At 49.9% G+C, this 19247-nt stretch overlaps 1 protein-coding gene across 1 annotated transcript in view; it reads right to left on the bottom strand.

Moving 5' to 3' along the window:
• The window catches only part of LOC144756214 (uncharacterized), a 107336-nt gene extending 90270 nt beyond the window's left edge, over positions 1-17066 (bottom strand). The window contains exons 1-2 of the mRNA XM_078645826.1: positions 16895-17066; positions 4556-4682 (exon numbers count right to left, since the gene is read on the bottom strand). Of these exons, the coding sequence (XP_078501952.1) occupies positions 4556-4682; positions 16895-16900 (133 nt within the window). The 5' untranslated portion in view covers positions 16901-17066. The remainder of the gene's footprint in view (positions 1-4555; positions 4683-16894) is intronic.
• Between the last annotated feature and the right edge of the window lie 2181 nt (positions 17067-19247).

Genomic DNA, 19247 nt, shown 5'->3' with positions numbered 1-19247 from the left:
AATTTATTATGCCAGTTTTCCCATAGGCATTATTTTTTTTCCCTGAGCTATCCCCTGCCAACCTTCATCCACTCCTACTGAATTTCTGTTGTCGTATCCTGTCACTTACTTTTATCGTAAATGTTTGTCTGATAAATGCTATAGTAAAACTATAGCTATCTCATCGCAAACTCAATCAATCAATCAATCAGAACAGCCAGGTCTTGAGTTGCTTCCTGAAGGAGAGATGGTCCTGGGTCAGCCGAAGGTGGATGGGGAGGGAGTTCCATGTCTTGGCCGCCAGGTAGGAGAAGGATCTTCCTCCGGCGGTGGCTCTTCGGATGCGTGGTACGGCGGCGAGGGCGAGGCTTGTAGAACGTAGCTGGCGTGTAGAAGGTCAGGCGGTCGTTGAGGTACTTGGGGCCCAGGTCGTGGAGAGACTTGTGTGCGTGGGTGAGGAGCCTGAACGTGATCCTCTTGCTGACGGGGAGCCAGTGCAGGTCCCTCAGGTGGCCGGAGATGTGGCTGCCTCGGGGGATGGCCAGGATGAGTCGGGCGGAGGCGTTCTGGATGCATTGGAGTCTTTTCTGTAGCTTGGCTGTGGTTTGGCGTAGAGGGCGTTTCCGTAGTCCAGTCGGCTCGTGACGAGTGCCTGGGTGACCGTCTTCCTGGTTTCGGTCGGGATCCATCGGAAGATCTTGCGGAGCATGCGTAGGGTATTGAAACATGATGAGGAGACGGCATTGACTTGTCTGGTCATCGAGAGGGAGGAGTCCAGGATGAAGCTCAGGTTGCGTGCGTGGTCTGTTGGCTTGGGAGTGGTGCCGAGGGCGGGGGGCCACCAGGAGTCGTCCCAGGCGGAGGGCGATGGTCCCAGGACGAGGACTTCCGTCTTGTCTGAGTTCAGTTTCAGGCGGCTGTTCTTCATCCACTCGACGTTGTCTTTCATCCCTTCGTGTAGGCTCGTTCTGGCGGTGGCGGGGTCTCTGGTGAGGGAGAGGATCAGTTGGGTGTCGTCGGTGTAGGAGATGATGTTGAGGTTGTGTTGGCGTGCGATGGCTGCGAGAGGTCTCATGTAGACGTTGAAGAGGGTGGAGCTGAGTGATGATCCTTGCGGTACGCCGCTGATGACTTCGGTGGCCTCGGATCGGAACGGGGGAGGCGGACTCTCTGTGTTCTTCCGGCGAGGAACGAGATGATCCATTCCAGTGCCTTCTCTTGGATGCCGATGTTGCTGAGGCGTTGATCTAGGGTGCGGTGGCAGACAGTGTTGAACGCTGCAGAGAGGTCCAGGAGGATGAGGGCCGCTGTTTCCCCGTTGTCGAGCAGGGATCTGATGTCATCGGTGGCAGCGATCAGGGCGGTCTCGGTGCTGTGGTTGGCTCGGAAACCAGACTGCGAGGGGTCGAGGGATCCGTTCGTCTCCAGGAAGGCTGCAAGCTGTCTGTTGACGGTCTTCTCGATGACTTTGGCAGGAAAAGGGAGGAGCGAGATGGGGCGGACGTTCTTGAGGTCGGTGGGGTCCGCTGTTGGTTTCTTCAGTAGGGCGTTGAGCTCAGCATGCTTCCAGCTCTCCGGGAAGGTGGCGGTGTTGAAGACGTCCCGGAGTTGTGGTGCGATGATGGAGTCGGCCTTGTTGAAGACGTGGTGGGGGCAGGGGTCGGTTGGAGATCCGGAGTGGATGGTGTTCATCGTGCGGGCTGTGTCTTCGGTGGTCACCATGGTCCAGGTGCGGAGGGTGGCGTGTGGGGCGTTGGTTCGGCGGTTGGGTGCGTGGATGGTGCGCCGAAGCTGTTGTGGATGTCGGCAATCTTGCGCTGGAAGAACGAGGCGAGAGAGTCGCAGCGATCTTGTGAAGGAGTGATGTCGTTGTTGCCGGTGCTGGGGTTGGAGAACTCCTTGACGATGCTGAAGAGTTCCTTGCTGTCGTGGGCGTTGTTGTCCAGTCGTTCCTTCATTGATTTCTTCTTGGTGGTGCGGATAAGCTGGTGGTGCTTGCGGGTGGCGTGTTTGAGGGCGGTCATGTTGTCTGTGGTCTGGTCGAGGAGCCAGGCTTTTTCGAGGGTGCGGCAGTTTTTCTTGGAGTCCTTGAGTTCGTCGGTGAACCAGGAGGCTTTCTTGCTTCTGGGTCTGCTGGGGGGGGGGGGGTTCTTCAGTGGCGCGAGGTCGTCGGCGCAGGCGGTCAGCCACTGCGTGAAGTTGCGTGCTGCTTTGTTGGGGTCCGTTGTGCTGGCGGGTGGGTTGTGGCTGAGGGAGGTGGTGAGCTGCTCGGCGGTGATCTTGCTCCAGCTCCTGTGAGGAACCTGTTGCGGGTGGTGGTGGGTCGTGGTTCTTCTGAAGCTGAAGTGGACGCAGCTGTGGTCGGTCCAGTGAAGTCCGGTGGAGTGGCTGAAGGTGATGTGCTTGCTGGATGAGAAGACGGGATCAAGGGTGTTGCCGGCGTAGTGGGTGGGGGTGTTGACCAATTGCTTGAGTCCGAGGTTGTCCAGCAGGGCGGCGGTGTTGCGGTCCTTGTTGTTCTCCAGGTGGAAGTTGAGGTCCCCTAGGAGGATGTAGTCAGCCTAGGGGATAACTATAGTTTCAATACTAAAGTATGGGTTTCTTTTGATTGGTACCTATGGGTCTATCTATTGAATATCTTTGCTTATGTTCACAAACCTGTTGTGTCTTTGAGTTTACAATTATATTTTATCCAGAAGATATTCAAAAGTGATTCTGATGTAATGACTTTTTTGTTTATTTACCTCGTTCATTACCTTTTTCTTGTCTTTCCTTGTATCGGGTTATGATCACTGTCTTTTTTTACATTAATTTTTAGGTCTCGCCTACGCAGCGCACATGCGCTGCAGCATAGGAGACCTTTAGCCGTCGCTCTGCTCTTTTTGGAAGCACTTACTCGTGCTTGTGACGGCATCCACCTTGCGGGAGCGTGCAGGGGCGCGCCACAAGCACGAGTATGTGCTTCCAAAAAGAGCAGACTGCTGTCCCAAGCGCCCGCGCCTCTCTCCTCGCCCACATGTCCCGGCCACTCACTCGCTACGGCCTCTCCGTCTCCTTTTTGCGTCGCGCACTCACAGAGCAGCAGCGTCGTTCTTTGGGTTGGTTGTTTTGGCTTTCTTCCAAAGATTTTGCTCACCAATATATTATGCACTATTCTCTGGTCCAGGCTGGCAGCTGCTTTGCGGGCCTTCAGAGCGTTAGGGCGATGTGAGCAGAGACACAGGAACGAAACACGCTACCGCTAAGGAGAGTCGCCAGCCTCGTGATTACTTTTCACAACTGCAATATTTCGACTTTTCTTTAAACCAAGGTGCGAGCCCTCAAACCGCTGCCAGGCTCTCGTGTACCCTTCACCAATGCCCGGCGCTCGCCCCCTCCTAACTGGTGCCTTCACATCACTACCTGGCTCGCGGATGCCCTCAGATCAATATTTGACAGGTGTTGCTCGCAGGCGCCCTCACATCACGTCCAAGACTGTGCGTGCTCTCGCATCACTTCCTATCTCGTTCATGCCCTCACACCACGGACAGCTCTCACGCTGTCACACTACTGCCTCTGCCTGTCTAGCACCATCTGATGCCTGCTGCTCTCACGTGCCCTCACCTAATATATATATTTTAGAAGATGCCAGAGAACACCTATAGGACAAGACCTTTAGCAAATGGTGCAATATGGCCTTGAGGGAAAGGGTCTGATTGTTGAAATCTGCATCACTGCGGATTCTGCGTGTTCTGTAATTCTATATCAGTGAAGCCACAAGCAAAGTCTGCTCTTATGTTATATGTTTTCTTTTTATTTGTATCCCATTTGGTTATCCGTCGCCCATAGTAAGCAGGCCGATATGGAGTATCGCTTCCAAACTCTTGTACGGCAATCTAAGATTTGTGCAACCATTCTTGAGTTGGAGTGTATTAAGAAGTTCTTTCTCATAGTGGAATTTACCAACCATGTTAAAAATGTCTGATGGTTTCCATTCCATAAACTTGCCATCAAAGCAATACAAACCTAGCAAACTCAAAATGTACCTTTTATGTACAGAGAAATCTAACTGAAATAAAGTAGACATCAGAAACTCATTTTCGACATATAGCTCACAGACACAGTTGGATAGCAGAAGCTGCCTATTCATTAGGTGTGAAATTAGAAGTGCTTCTGTTAGTTTATGTAATATAGCTTTCCTAATAGATGCAACACTAAGGAACAACTCTTTACCAGTTAAAAACAAGCATTTGCAATGCAATAGGTCTCGCAGTTACCCGAGTTTAAGCTAATGGCATTGTAAATGACAATGCCTTTTACTTATGTTTTTAAATCCAAAACAAAAAATAAAAGGCATTGTTATTTGCAATGTCAATAGCTCAAACTCGCATAAATGCGAGACCTATTCCATTGCAAATGCATGTTACCACTTACAATATTTAAGCATGCATCATAACCACTTCTGCCTGTTTTTCAGGAGTAACCACTCCACCTCAACATAGCGACATCATTACTGTTGGAAGAATAAAAGTAATAGAACAAAGAGTATCCGGATGACAGCAACGTTTCATATTAATGATCAATGCTGCAACTTTACCTAGCGAGATCAGCGCTCGGTGAATTTCTTTCATCACGTTCCCATAAAGCTCCTTCTGCCATTCTTGTAAAAGAATCCAATCGTCCGCAGAGAAACAGCAAGACGCATTGCAAATGGGAACCTGTGTCTGAAACAAAAAAAACGTTGTTTCTATCTTGGCTGCTACACTCTGTGTCCCTGTGTTCTTCTTAAATAGATTAAACTTAATGTTAACTTTCCACCACATTCTGCCCTCTTCTTTTTAATGAAAGCAGAGATGGATACACTTAAGACTGTTTCTGAAATTAAAAAGGCGTAATGAATAAACTGACTGGGAGGGACTGAAGACCACTTTAAATATGAAACAATAGATTAAATAATAATAGTTTCAACACTCAGTGCCTGATTACAAGTGGGTCATTAAAGGACAATCCCCTCACACGCACCTATTTGCAAATAGATTGCAGCTATAAACAAGGAGGTGTTTATTGCATGCAGTAATTACAGGGGCGAAAAGATTTTGCGGCATTAAATTTTGCAGATTAAATGTGCAGGAAATTAATAGGGAACATGAATTGCTATTCATCTGGGTATGTTAATGCATGTGTGTATGTGCCTACGTTTGTACTTATATGGTACTTGAACAGCACCAAACGGCAGAAGAGTGATGTACAGGGTCAAAGGCAAGAATAAGGTCAACGGGTGATAAAAGCTGAGATAGTTTGTGGCTTGTTACTATTCTGTGATGTAGTGTTCTTAGTCTCTAGCCTGTGGGTGTGCTGAGTGACACCAGAGTTGGTGAGCTTGTCTGTAAAGTAAGCAGGGGTGTTATTCATGATGGCTTTGTAAAGGTCGCATCTGGTTTGAACATGTTGAGGCCTGGCAAGTGGAGCCAATGTAGTTCCATCTGGATGACCTTGATACGGTTATGCCATGTTACAAGTATTTGTAGAGCGCGCTATCAACCTTGAGGGTATCCTAACAGTTGCGAGTACTGGAGCCTAAACTGTATACAGCGGGGGTACTTCAAAAGACAAGTCTTCCCTACTCCGGAACTCTAGAAGCGAGAAGGAGGCTCAGATGTGAGGAGGTAAGTAATTCTGGACTTTAGTAGCAATGTGCAAAGACGCCCGGTTCTTGGCTTTGTTTCTGTGTATGCATGGGATATGTGCAAGCAGGAGTTGGACAGAACAGAGGTGCCTGTGTGGTTAGCAGAAGGTGATTCAGGTAAGGGGAAATAAAGTTTTGCAGTGCCTTGAATGTATTTGTAAGGAGTCTGAAGTGGGGGCATATGTGTACAGGGACCCAGTGGAGCTCCCTGAGGTGTGGTGTGTGTGTGTGGGTCCTGTGTGGGAGTTTGAGTATCAGTCTTGTTGCTTAGTTCCGGATGGATTAAAGCATTCTGGTTGGTAGTTTGGAGATTCCGGCAGTAAGGGGATTTTCGCAGTATAGTTTTGATGGTGACGAAGGCTTGCTGACAGTCTTTCTGGTGTGGTAGGGAAGCACTTGTAGATCTTCATTACTATTTTCAGGGTGTGGGAGCCCGATGCTGTGACGTCACTGACTTGACTCTTTATGCCCAGTTAGTTGTATATAATGATCCAGAGGTCCCTGGTGTAGTTGTTGGGTGAGGATGTAGGTACCAGTTTGACGGCCACAAGTTGTAATTCCAAGTAAAGGTGCTGCGGCCAAAGATTACTACATCTGAACTGTCGGTGTTTAGCTTCGGATAGTTGGACTGCTTCCATTCGTCATGCAAGTGGTGATCTTGCTTCTTCTGTTAGGGGTCCTGTCAGAGAGGGAGATTATCAGTTGCATTTCATTGGCGTAGGAGAGGATGTTGATGTTGTGGGTTTGCATGACTTTGTCCAGCAGAATCATGTATGCGTTGAAAAGCGTGGGGCTGAGGGAACAGCCTTGTGCTACTCCACATATTAGTTTGCAGGCTACTGAGGAATACAGTGCAGGCTGCCAGCTTGTGTTTTCTCACTTAAGAAGCAGCAGATCCAGTGGAGGGCAGTCTTTGGACACTGAAGTCATGCAGATGCATGATGAGAATGAGGTTTGGGGCGGTGCTGAGGGAACAGCCTTGTGCTACTCCACATATTAGTTTGCAGGCTACTGAGGAATACAGTGCAGGCTGCCAGCTTGTGTTTTCTCACTTAAGAAGCAGCAGATCCAGTGGAGGGCAGTCTTTGGACACTGAAGTCATGCAGATGCATGATGAGAATGAGGTTTGGGGCGGTGCTGAGAGCTGTCACAAGATCCAGGAGAATGAGAGACACAGATTCCCCTCTGTCTAGAAGCATGCGGATGTTGTCTGTGGGTACATTGAGTGCCGGTTCCATGCTGTGTTTGAGCCTAAAACATTATTGAGTGATGTCAAAGGGTTGATGGTTGTTGAGGTGGTCAGTGAGGAATAGATTGATTATCTTCTCTGAGACCTTGGCTGGGTATGGTAGGAGGGAGATGAACTTGTAGTTGGAGAGTGTGGCTGGGTTTGCAGATGGCTTCTTGAGCAGGGGAGTGATGGTTTCCAGGTGTCTGGGATATCGCCTAAGTTGGTGGAGGCACTGAGGTTGTTAGTTAGAACTTCGCTGTTAGGAAGGAATCATTTGTTGAAGATGTGGTCTGCGCAGGAGTCGCAGGAGCCCCAGTGGTCTGTCTTTATGGTAGTAGTTGTTGAGTCTGGGTGATGGTGGTCCAGGCAGTCAGTATTTGCTCCCCAGTCTCAGTGATGAGTTAGGTGGCCTGGGTGATGGGGTCTGGTTGCCGGCCAAAGTTTCCATAGATGGTGGCAATGTTGTTGCTGGAGTATTCAGAGAGTTTGTCAGAGAGGTCTTATGAGGGGATGACAGCTGGAGACACCTGGAAGGGCTGTGAACTCATAGACAGTGGTGAAAATCTCCTTTCTCTTATTTGTGCAGGCGTTGATATGGTCTGTGGTAATTGTACTTTTGTCAATTGGGATCAGCGAGTGTCTTTGTGTGCGGTGTCTTGGGTGAATTCCCACCTATGCTCCAGTTGCTTGCAGTGTCTCTTGTCAGCCTGAGATCTGCTGTGTACCAGCTTGTGTTGGGTTGGGTCTTGGTGCGATGCCTTTCCGTTTAAGAATAAAGAGGGCCAGAACGTTGGCCCAGGAAGTTAACCATCTGTTGAACCTTCTGATGCCAGTAGGTATTCTGTTGACATGTTCAGGTTCGGTGTGCTGAGTATGGTGGTCCAGTCGGGTTCTGTGATTTTGTTCCAAAACCGGCAGGCTATTCTGATGAAGTGAGGTTTTGGGTGCTATAGGACGTGAACGCTGAAGCTGATGAGCCTGGGGTCTGTCCAGGTCAATGGTACTGTTTTGTTGACTGTAATGTAGCTGAAAGAAGTGTAAATTGAGTCCAGGAGATGACCAGCGGCGTAGATCAGTCTGGTAATATGCTGGTGGAGCCTTAGGTTTCTGAGGGTCTGTAAGAGAGCTGTGGAGTGTGGATCAGTGAGGTGTTCTAGGTGAAAGTTGAGATCTCTGAGGAGGATGAATGTACTGGCATCGATGATGAGGGGCACAATAAAGTTTGTGAAATTGCACATGTAGTTGGAGCGGGTCACAGAGGTCTGCAGAGAAGGGTTCCTCATAGGCTGAAGTTGGCTGTGGCTTGGAGCTTGAAAGTGAAGTGTTCCATATAGTTGGCAGTGGAGTCTGTGGTGGTGAAGCAATGATTGTGTCCTTGAATATGATGGCACTTCCGCCTCTGTGCTTGCTCTGGAGGTCCTGCCTAATACTCTTGTAGTCATCTGAGATTGCTGTGGCCATGTCTGGTGCGAAGGTTCAGTCTAGTTTCCTTAAAAAAATAGAATGCCCCGCAAATGTTCATGTAGTAAGTCTCAGGTCTCAGATCTCAGTAGTGTGCTTGGTGAGTGAAGGAGTGTTTTTGTTACCATGACTGCCATTGGCCATCTGTGTGATGAGATATCTTTGCGTTGCGCAGATACTCAAGTATCATGACCCTACTCACATTGCAGGAAATATCCTGGATCCAATCTGGACTACCAGTGATAGGATCACCAAAAACTCCATCTCACTGCTTACAGGGACTGACCACTCCATCATAAACTTAGTAATCACCACAGCTCATGACAACAAAACCACAAACATCAACCTACCCAGCCACAGCTGGAACAAGGTAACAGAGGCAGACTGGCCCAACGCCCTCCAAACAGACCAACTCAATACCAACAATAACCTTGACAAGGACATCACCAATTTCAACAAATGGATCAAAAACGTTTCAGACTATCTTGTGCCCATCTAGGCAACAAACAAAGAAGAACCAACAAACAAGCCAGTGGGTAAACAGAGGACCTCCGAGAATCTAAATGCTATTCAAGCAGCTAGAAAGAAAATGGAGAACCAACCACAATGCAGATCCACCTACAAGGTCACACTGAGACGCTAACTCGGCCCGCAAGATCTTACCCCTTCTCCCTCCGACCTCCAGGAAACTCCTTATTCAGGGGCTGATAGTCTCGAGGCTGGACTACAGCAATGCGCTTTTTTTGGGTGCCCCGGAGGCAACGCTCACTAAACTTCAACAAGTGCAGAACGCGGCAGCAAGACTGTTGTTGAATATTCCTAGGAGACAATCGGCAAAACCAGCATTAAGAGCGCTGCATTGGCTCCCAGTACGGGAGAGGATAAAATTTAAATCGCTCTGCACGGCTCATAAAATTCTAAGAGGGGAAGGCCCTCCCATCCTGCACAATATGGTTCTCCCCTACAAGGCTACTAGAGCACTTCGCTCGGACCATAAATCCCTGGTAAAAGTGGCCAGAGTTAAAAGAGCCCGGACGGGCGGGAGAAGATTCTCGGTGAATGTGGCCAAGTTATGGAACGCATTGCCCTTGAATCTGCGGACAGAGACCGGTATCATTCGGTTCCGAAAGCTGCTAAAAACTCACCTATTCCCCGCCTAATGATGTCTTTCTCTCAGCTCCATCCCTCTGAGCTATGAACAAGCGCTGGGATGCCCGAGGGTAACCACGCGCTATATAAGATTCCAAATAATAATAACACCAACTTCTGAGAGTCACCAAAAGAAGACCACTAACCCAACGATTAGAGGCAAGCTCCAACAGCTGCAAGGAGATTTTCACAATCATCAATAAATTCACCACCCCGAGGTCAAAGCCAGTACCATCACTCTTTCACTGGAATTCACCGACAAGTTATCAAACTTCTTCCACAGCAAAATAGAAAAGTTCTACAGCAACTCCGAACAACAATCAGACCTCAAATATCTGATCAGTCCCTTGACCACCACAAAACGAGAAGAAAGCATGACTGAATGGAAAACTGTCACCAAAGAAGATACTGCAGCAATCATGGAAACAGTTCGCTCCGGGGCACCTACCGACCCACCTCTCCACCACATGTTCAGCGTGGGAGGACCTCCAATCAGCAGTGCTGTCGCTCACATCACCAACATCTCCATCAAATCTGCCACCTTCCCAGAAGTCTGGAAACATGCAGCCGTCAATGCCCACCTTAAAACATTTTTTTGTTTGTTAATTAGCCGACCCCAGTGAGCTGAACAACGTCCATTCCTTCTCTGCTTCCTTACCAGGCCATCATCGGACAACTCACCAGCCACCTCGAACACTACAACCTACTGAACCACACCCAATCAGGATTTGGGACAACCACATCACAGAAACAGCACGCATCGTTTCCATAGACAACATCTGCGCTATACTGGACCAAGGAGAAGCCGCAGCCCACATCCTACTCGACCTCTCCGCAGTCTTCGATATAGTCTCCAACCACACACTCGTCAGAAGACTCTACAAGATAGGTATTCAAGGACCGGCCCTCAACTGGATAGGATCCTATCTCACAGAAAGAATAAAGAGATTCAGGCTACCACCGTACAAATCGGAATCCAAGGAGCTGATCTGAGAAGGATCTCTGGGTTCTTCACTCAGCCCAACCCTGTTCAACAGCTACACGACCCTGCTCACCAACATCATAGCTTAAAGGCATCACCATCATATCCTAAGCCAAAGACACCCAGCTTGTCCTGTCTCTGACAGACAAGTCCAACATCAGCAGAAGCAACTTCTCCAACTGCATGATCAATGCAGCAGACTGAATGAGATCTAACTGTCTCACACTCAACTCCGACAAGTAGGAGGGGCTGATCTTTGGGAACAAGAACTCTCCACGGGGCTCCAGGTGGTGGTCTTCGGAGTTTGGATAAACTTCAACTCTGACTGACAGTGTCAGAAACCTAGGAAGCATACTGGATGGCAAGCTCAACATGGCATCGCAGGTCGATGCGGTCAGCTCCTCCTGCTTACACATTCTTCTAAGGACTGCAAGATATTCAGATGGCTTCCCCTGAACACCGGGCACACTATCATGCAAGTCACTAGCAGATTACAGCACAGCAACGCACTCTACGCCAGGAGCTCCAACCACCTCCTACACTGCCTGAACAACACCGCAGCAAGACGAATCCTTGACCTCTCACAGTGTACCCACATCTTACCATGCCTCAAAGAGCTCTACTGGCTCCCCATCCACAAATGCAGCCAACTCCTCACGCATACCTACATAGCGCTGCACAGCATCGGACCTGCATACCTGAATAAAAGCCTGCACTTCTACCAACCCACAAGACACCTGCACTCAGCCACATTCTCACTCGCACACACACATCTCGCTGTCACAAGAGCAGAACAGGAAGTCTAGCATTCTTCCACATTGAACCCTAGACCTGAAACAAACTCCCCAACACATTCGGGCCTCCTCCTCACTTCTTCAATTCCACAAGAAGCTGAAGACGTGGTTCTTCAACTAATTTCTGTAGGGTCTGACACCAAACACCTTAGTCTCACACCTACGTACTTACTCCACCACCTAGATACCCTTATGGGCGATTATCTGAGCCATACAAACCTACATAACATAATATGGAAAGTAGCAGTGGACAAAGAGACCTGCTCCTAAAAGCGTAAAGAGTGCTCTTCCAGCAACACTTACATACCCGAGGGAAGACAAGCCGTATCAGACTAACTTTTATTATAAATATGTTCTTATTGACACCATTGAGTGCCAGGGGATCCGTTTCTACTCTCCCAACCAGCATAGCTACCACATATTAGGGAGGTGTTCTCCGGGCCCAGAAGGGAGAATAGCAACGCCTGTGCTGGCGGAAGTCGACTTCAGAATTCCCTGCCTTGCAGCTGCAGGGCAGGTAACAAAACAGGAAGTGCCGAGGGAATGGTGCTTTAATGTAGTCCCTGGCTCCTGGGAATGGATAGCCACATCATAGGTCAAGGAGTAGATCGAGGACATAAGTCCATTGAGGTAATGGGGGACCTAGGGGTAATGGGGGAGCAGGCGCGGTGCGTCCATTGGGGCGTAGGGGCGAAGCCCCACTAAGCCCCATGGACCCACCACGTCGTCACTAGAAGCCAAACACAATTATTTTAAAAAATCGCGCTAACTGCCGGCCGGGAAACCGGGAGACACCCGACCTTCCCGGAGTGCGCAGGGGGTGGGGGGGGGGAGGATCGGGCTGCTGCAGCTGCGCAAGTGTATTTTCGGGCACAAACATACCCGCGCATGCGCAGATCGTTTTCTTGTGAATTCCCCTTAGAGAGAGGACCAGGGGGCGGCCCGCAGCCCCTGGGGTTACACAGGGCGACTGGGCGAGGAGTCATGGTGCCCCCCCAGCCAATCCTGGCGCAGGATTGGCTGGTCACTACATAGCCCGGTTACATAACCCCTGACCGATAGCACGGCCGACTTTGGTGCTGGGAAACCAGGTTCGAGCCTCTTATCGAACCATAAAAATGTATACATGACTTACTTTGGTGTTAAATAAATAGATATTTTAAAAAACAAATAAAAATGATGTTCCGACCAAGGTGTGAAATTTGTGTTGAATAAATACATGTTTTTAAAAACAATTAATATTAATCATGTATCATTGGTGCTGGAGTACAAGGTTCGAGACTGGTATTAAACACTGACAAGCTGTGTGCAAGTTATATGGTCATAAAATACATGAATGATGGATGCAGGATGGGTGGATGCATGAATGGATGCAGGATGAATGATGGGTGGATGAATGGATGGGTGGATGAATGAATGATGGATGCAGGATGGATGCAGGATGGGTGGATGGGTAGATGAATGAATGATGGATGCAGGATGGATGCAGGGTGGATGGATGGGTGCATGAATGAATGATGGATGCAGGATGGGTGGATGGATGGATGGATGATGGATGAATGATGGATGAATGGATGGGTGGATGCATGAATGAATGATGGATGCAGGATGGATGCAGGATGGGTGGATGAATGAATGATGGATGCAGGATGGATGCAGGGTGGATGGATGGGTGCATGAATGAATGATGGATGCAGGATGGGTGGATGGATGGATGGATGATGGATGATGGATGAATGATGGGTGGATGGGTGGATGCATGAATGAATGATGGATGCAGGATGGATGCAGGATGGGTGGATTAATGAATGATGGATGCAGGATGGATGCAGGGTGGATGGATGGGTGCATGAATGAATGATGGATGGATGGATGGGTGGATGGGTGGATGCAGGAATGGATGCAGGATGGATGATGGATGGATGGGTGGATGGATGCATGAATGAATGAATGATGGATGCTGGATGGGTGGATGAATGAATGATGGATGCAGGATGGGTGGATGGATGGGTGGATGGGTGGACACATGAATGGATGCCGGATGAATGATGGGTGGATTAATGGATGGGTGGATGGATGAATGAATGATGGATGCAGGATGGGTGGATGAATGAATGATGGATGCAGGGTGGATGGATGGGTGCATGAATGAATGATGGATGGATGGATGGGTGGATGGGTGGATGCATGAATGGATGCAGGAATGGATGATGGATGGGTGGATGGATGGGTGGATGGATGGGTGGATGGATGGATGCATGAATGAATGATGGATGGATGCTGGATGGGTGGATGGGTGGATGGATGGATGGGTGGATGAATGAATGATGGATGCAGGATGGATGGGTGGATGGATGGGTGCATGAATGAATGATGGATGCAGGATGGGTGGATGGATGGATGGATGAATGATGGGTGGATGAATGGATGGGTGGATGCATGAATGAATGATGGATGCAGGATGGATGCAGGATGGGTGGATGAATGAATGATGGATGCAGGATGGATGCAGGGTGGATGGATGGGTGCATGAATGAATGATGGATGCAGGATGGGTGGATGGATGGATGGATGATGGATGAATGATGGGTGGATGGGTGGATGCATGAATGAATGATGGATGCAGGATGGATGCAGGATGGGTGGATTAATGAATGATGGATGCAGGATGGATGCAGGGTGGATGGATGGGTGCATGAATGAATGATGGATGGATGGATGGGTGGATGCAGGAATGGATGCAGGATGGATGATGGATGGATGGGTGGATGGATGCATGAATGAATGAATGATGGATGCTGGATGGGTGGATGGATGGGTGGATAAATGAATGATGGATGCAGGATGGGTGGATGGATGGGTGGACACATGAATGGATGCAGGATGAATGATGGGTGGATTAATGGATGGGTGGATGCATGAATGAATGATGGATGCAGGATGGGGGGATGAATGAATGATGGATGCAGGATGGGTGGATGGGTGCATGAATGAATGATGGATGGATGGATGGATGGATGGGTGGATGCATGAATGGATGCAGGAATGGATGATGGATGGATGGGTGGATGGATGGGTGGGTGGATGGATGCATGAATGAATGATGGATGGATGCTGGATGGGTGGATGGATGGATGGGTGGATGAATGAATGATGGATGCAGGATGGATGGGTGGATGGATGGATGGGTGCATGAATGAATGATGGATGCAGGATGGGTGGATGGATGGGTGGACACATGAATGGATGCAGGAATGGATGCAGGATGGATGATGGATGGGTGGATGGATGGATGCATGAATGAATGATGGATGGATGGATGCAGGATGGATGGGTGGATGGATGGATGGGTGGATGCATGAATGAATGATGGATGCAGGATGGATGGATGGGTGAATGCATGAATGAATGATGGATGCTGGATGGATGGGTGGATGCATGAATGAATGATGGATGCAGGATGGATGCAGAATTGGTGGATGGATGGATGGGTGGGTGGGTGGGTGGATGGATGGGTGGATGCATGAATGATGTATGGATGGATGCAAGGTGGTTCGGGCTCGCTCGCTGCGCTCGCTGCGGTGCAATATGCAAATTAGTTTACGCCACACCACTTTCAAATGTCACCAGCCGCCCCTGTGGGGGAGCCAGCCATAACAGTCTCAATTCCCAGCCTCAAATGTTTAAAAAGCTAGCCTGCTGCCATCTACCTCCACTGCCTTCTGTGCGTCTCCCCGCCCTCATGAGTTTCTGCTCCCAATCGGAACAGAGAGCCAGCACTGCACTGACAGAATAGTTTAGAGCGCTGATAGAGAAGCCTGGAACGCCTCCCAGTTCCTACATTACAGTAGTGAATAACCAGATTTAGACTCTTCTGCTCATGAAGGAGGCTGCCAATGGCAGTTATAGTAACAAAAAGGCTCTGCGCCAGGTCAGGGCACACCGCCAACTCTCAGGACAGTCGTAGGATGTTAAAGGACGATGCCATATTCATGTTACAAACAACATGTTTCCAAGGTATTAAAAAGTGTGCAGTGTAGTTGCAACAGTGCTCAAGGCACACGCTTTGGGTGTGGAGAAACATGATGCAGTTATGTGTCTTAATGGGGTGAAAAAAAAGTAGAATCAGGGAATTGACACATGAGTGAGTGCTAAATCTGATAAAGAATACACCATTTAGGTAAGGATGTGTGTGTTAGGAACACTGGTGTGGATACTGGAATAACGAAGAGGAGTAGAGGTAAGGAAGTGTATAGAGCTTCAGGAATAGGAATATATAGAATATGAGCGTTTAAGGGGGAGGTAACCTCACCTGAAGTGACACAGGAATGGAGGGGTTTACTCTACCTGAAGTGACACTGGAATGGGGGTTAACTCTACCTGAAGTGACACTGGAAGTGGGGTAACTCTAACTGAAGTGACACTGGGGGGGGGAGGGGGGGGGGGGTAGTGGAGAAGTGTGGCTCAATGGTTAGAGCGGCAGACCTTGATGCAGAGCTCTGGCCCGGGACCAGGGTTCAATTCCCGCCTCTGCGGGTCTCGGGCTCAAATTCCTCTGACCGGATATTCTTACCTCAGTGCTATTCTAATCATGGGTCCCACGCTGCAACTCTGGGCAATAGCTTGCTTAATCTCCACAACAGCCCCAACAGCGCGAGGATGCCTGGTTTCACCATGGAGGTGCCCAGGAGTGGACACTTCACAAGGAAAACCAGGAAGGGTTCCTTAGCGGTATGAGTACAAGCGCCGGGAGACCTGGTCCAGGTAGCTGCGCGCTATACAAGTACAAAAACATTTACATAACAAACATTTACATTTACCTGAAGTGACATTGGAGAGGGGGGGGAGTTAACCCTACCTTAAGTGACACACTTGAACCTTACCTGAAGTGACACTAGGGGGGGTTAACCCTACCTAAAGTGACAGGGGGGTCAACCGTACCTGAAGTGACACTGAAGAAAGGGGGGTTAACAAACCTGAAGTGACACGGGGTGGCGGGGGGAGGTTAACCCTACTTGAAATGACACTGGAGGGGGAGTCAGCCCTACCAGAAGGGACACTGGAGAGAGGGCGTGTTAACTCTACCTGAAGTGATACTGGGGGAGGGGAATTAACCCTACCTGGAGTGATAATGGAGGGTGAGGGTTAACTCTATCTGAAGTGACACTGGGGGGCTTTTAACCCTACCTGAAGTGACACTGGTGGGAGGGGGGTTAACATACCTGAAGTGACACTGGTAGGAGAGGGGTTAACAAACCTGAAATTACACAGGAGGAGGGGTTACCCTACCTAAAGCGACACTGGGGGGGGGGGTTAACCCTGCATGGACACTAGAGGGGGGATAACCCTACCTGAAGTGACACTGGAGGGGAGAGGGTTAAAGCTAAGTGACACGGGGGGGGGCTACATAAAGTGACACTGCGGGGAGGGTTAACCCTACCTGAAAAGGGGGGTGTAACCCTACTTGAAGTAATAACACTGCGGGGGGAGGAGGGGTAACCCAACCGGAAGTGACAGGGGGGGGTTGGGTGCAGAAGTAAGCTGTCAGAGGGGCACAGACAGTGATGAGTCCTCAGTACCGACAAACCATCAGGGCCCAACCCTTTTAACTCCCTATAACAAGCCGATCTCACCTCCATGGGACCTCGGGGCGGCTCTTCAATGGGATCTTGCGATTACTGGCTGGAAAAGGCGCGTAGGTGATTAGAGAGAGGAGCCTGGAAGTGCACGAAACCCTCTCCTTGCTGAGCACAGTGGCACCTACTACTACTACTACTTCCCGAGAGCTACTTTCTGCGCATGTCCGGGAGATAAGTATCATATACCACTGCGCATGCTCGCAAGTTAAGAGCTGTGTCTTACTAGGTGGCGCAAATGGAAGATCCCATACACCAATTAGTTTATGACACTTGGTATGCCCAGACAAGAAGTGACATGTCTTACTGCGCGTGCCCGGTATACTTCGCGTCTTACTGCGCATGCTCGGAGAGGACAGTCACTTTTTGGGAAATAGATAATTAAAGGGACAGTAGCATCAAGGGATCAAAGTACCCGGGCTGAAAGATGCAAAACGGATTCCGCCATGAGATTTCCCTTTATTCTGAGTGATTACTATGTCACGTATGTAGCGCGTAGTATCCGGTGTGGTCTTAAAGCGCCTCCGGTCCGAGCCACAGTCCTGCAACAGGTGTTTACAGTGCTGCCGCGGGAAGCTCAAAAATACATTTTTGGATAACAAAATGCATAGGTCGCAGGCGTACAAGAACACGCATGCGGACGTTAGAAAAGGGAGCTGAAACAGACTGGGAGCTCTGAGCTACGGCAGGGCATGTTTATTCAGGGAGAGCGCTTTCCCTCGCATGGGCCGCCGGGAGACATTGCCGTTTTTTCCCGCTGTCTGAGCATGTTGGAAGTGCAGCGCGCACCAGCAACGAGCGGACTCCGTATTAGTGACCTGTTTAGTTGCTTCAGCATAAGGCATGTGCAGGGCGGATCTCTGAGCGGGCAGTGTAAACGGCTCTGGGGCGTTTCTTTCATCTACCGAGCGATTTGTATATTCTCACAGCAGAGGCACCTCCCCACATGGTCGCACCACCCGAATCCCAATAACTTCAGACCACACACGTTTTTGTTTTATGGAAGAATTGAGGCCGCAGTTTATTAGGCATTTCCAACTTACAAGCGATCCTTTAAACACCATTATTTGTCTGGCGAGCCATGTGTCCTTATTCCATCCGCTCTGCACTGTGCCCTACATCCAGTGCAGCTACCTTCGCCAAGGTGACCTATCACCGTCCTTAACCCTAATTGCTCTGCACTGTGCCCTACATTCGGTGCAGCTATCCTTTGCCCAGGTAACCCATCACCTGTGGACGCACCCTTTCCATTCACTCCGGGCAAGCTTCTGCTTCCAGCCCGACCGTGTAACCTTTTACCTCCGGTTGCCACGCACTACTTGGGTAAGCGTCTGCTTTAACCCAACCGGACGGCCCCTTTGCTTCCGGTGTCCACTCACTCCCGGGTAACCATCGGGTTCCCACCCGGCCGGGTGACCTTTCACCTCCGGTGTCCACACATTCCTTCCAGGTAAGCGTCTGTTCCCACCCCCGCCCAGTTCTTCTTCGCGTCCAGTGTACCCTTTGTTACCTGGGCAAGCCGCTGTGATTCCCTCCCGTCCAACCTATTTCCTTTCCCCCCCCCCCCCCATCTCTGTGAGGTGACCCGATAACCGGTATCATCACTTCCTCCATGCCACAGGCTCCGCCGCGTAATTAATCGTTTACTTCCGGTTCACCTGAACCCAGGTGGGCTCGGGGCGCTTGCCAGTGACCCCCTGAGTCCTGACTGCCCCGTTTGCGGTCTGTGCCCCGCTTCACAGCCTGCTTTTGTATTCCTCTTGGATCGCCTTGTAAGTACCGCCTGCATTCCTTCCTCCGACCAACGGACCCCTTGCAAGTCCACTATGCCTCTGCGACAAATCTACCTCATTGCCCAGCTCCCCCCTCCCCCGAACTCTTGTTCTTCGCGGGTGGGTGGGTGGGTGGGTCTTCTCCTGACGCAATTCCCCGGAGAAAGAGGGCCTTGCGCCCGGTGCCCACCTTTAAATACCCCTATCACCTGGCACATTCCTAATCCTAGATTTACAGCTGGGCTGGCCCAGCCCCTTCTCTGGTGGGCCCGCTCTTTCTCCTTCCTTATCTCCCGCCAATCCTTATTGGTGCCCGGGCTCTGCTTCCCGGGGGAGGCCTCCACTGAGACCCCCGGTCCAGCCACTTTCCCCCTCCCCCTGGGGAGTGGGGGGCTGAACCAAGGGGCACAGCAGAGGCACCTCCCCACATGGTCGCACCACCCGAATCCCAATAACTTCAGACCACACAAGTTTTTGTTTTATCAAAGAATTGAGGCCGCAGTTTATTAGGCATTTCCAACTTACAAGCGATCCTTTACACACCATTATTTGTCTGGCGAGCCATGTGTCCTTATTCC

The sequence above is a fragment of the Lissotriton helveticus genome, chromosome 5_1 (assembly GCF_964261635.1).
Source record: "Lissotriton helveticus chromosome 5_1, aLisHel1.1, whole genome shotgun sequence".
NCBI lineage: Eukaryota > Metazoa > Chordata > Amphibia > Caudata > Salamandridae > Lissotriton > Lissotriton helveticus.
This window is presented reverse-complemented; position numbering and strand designations above follow the sequence as displayed.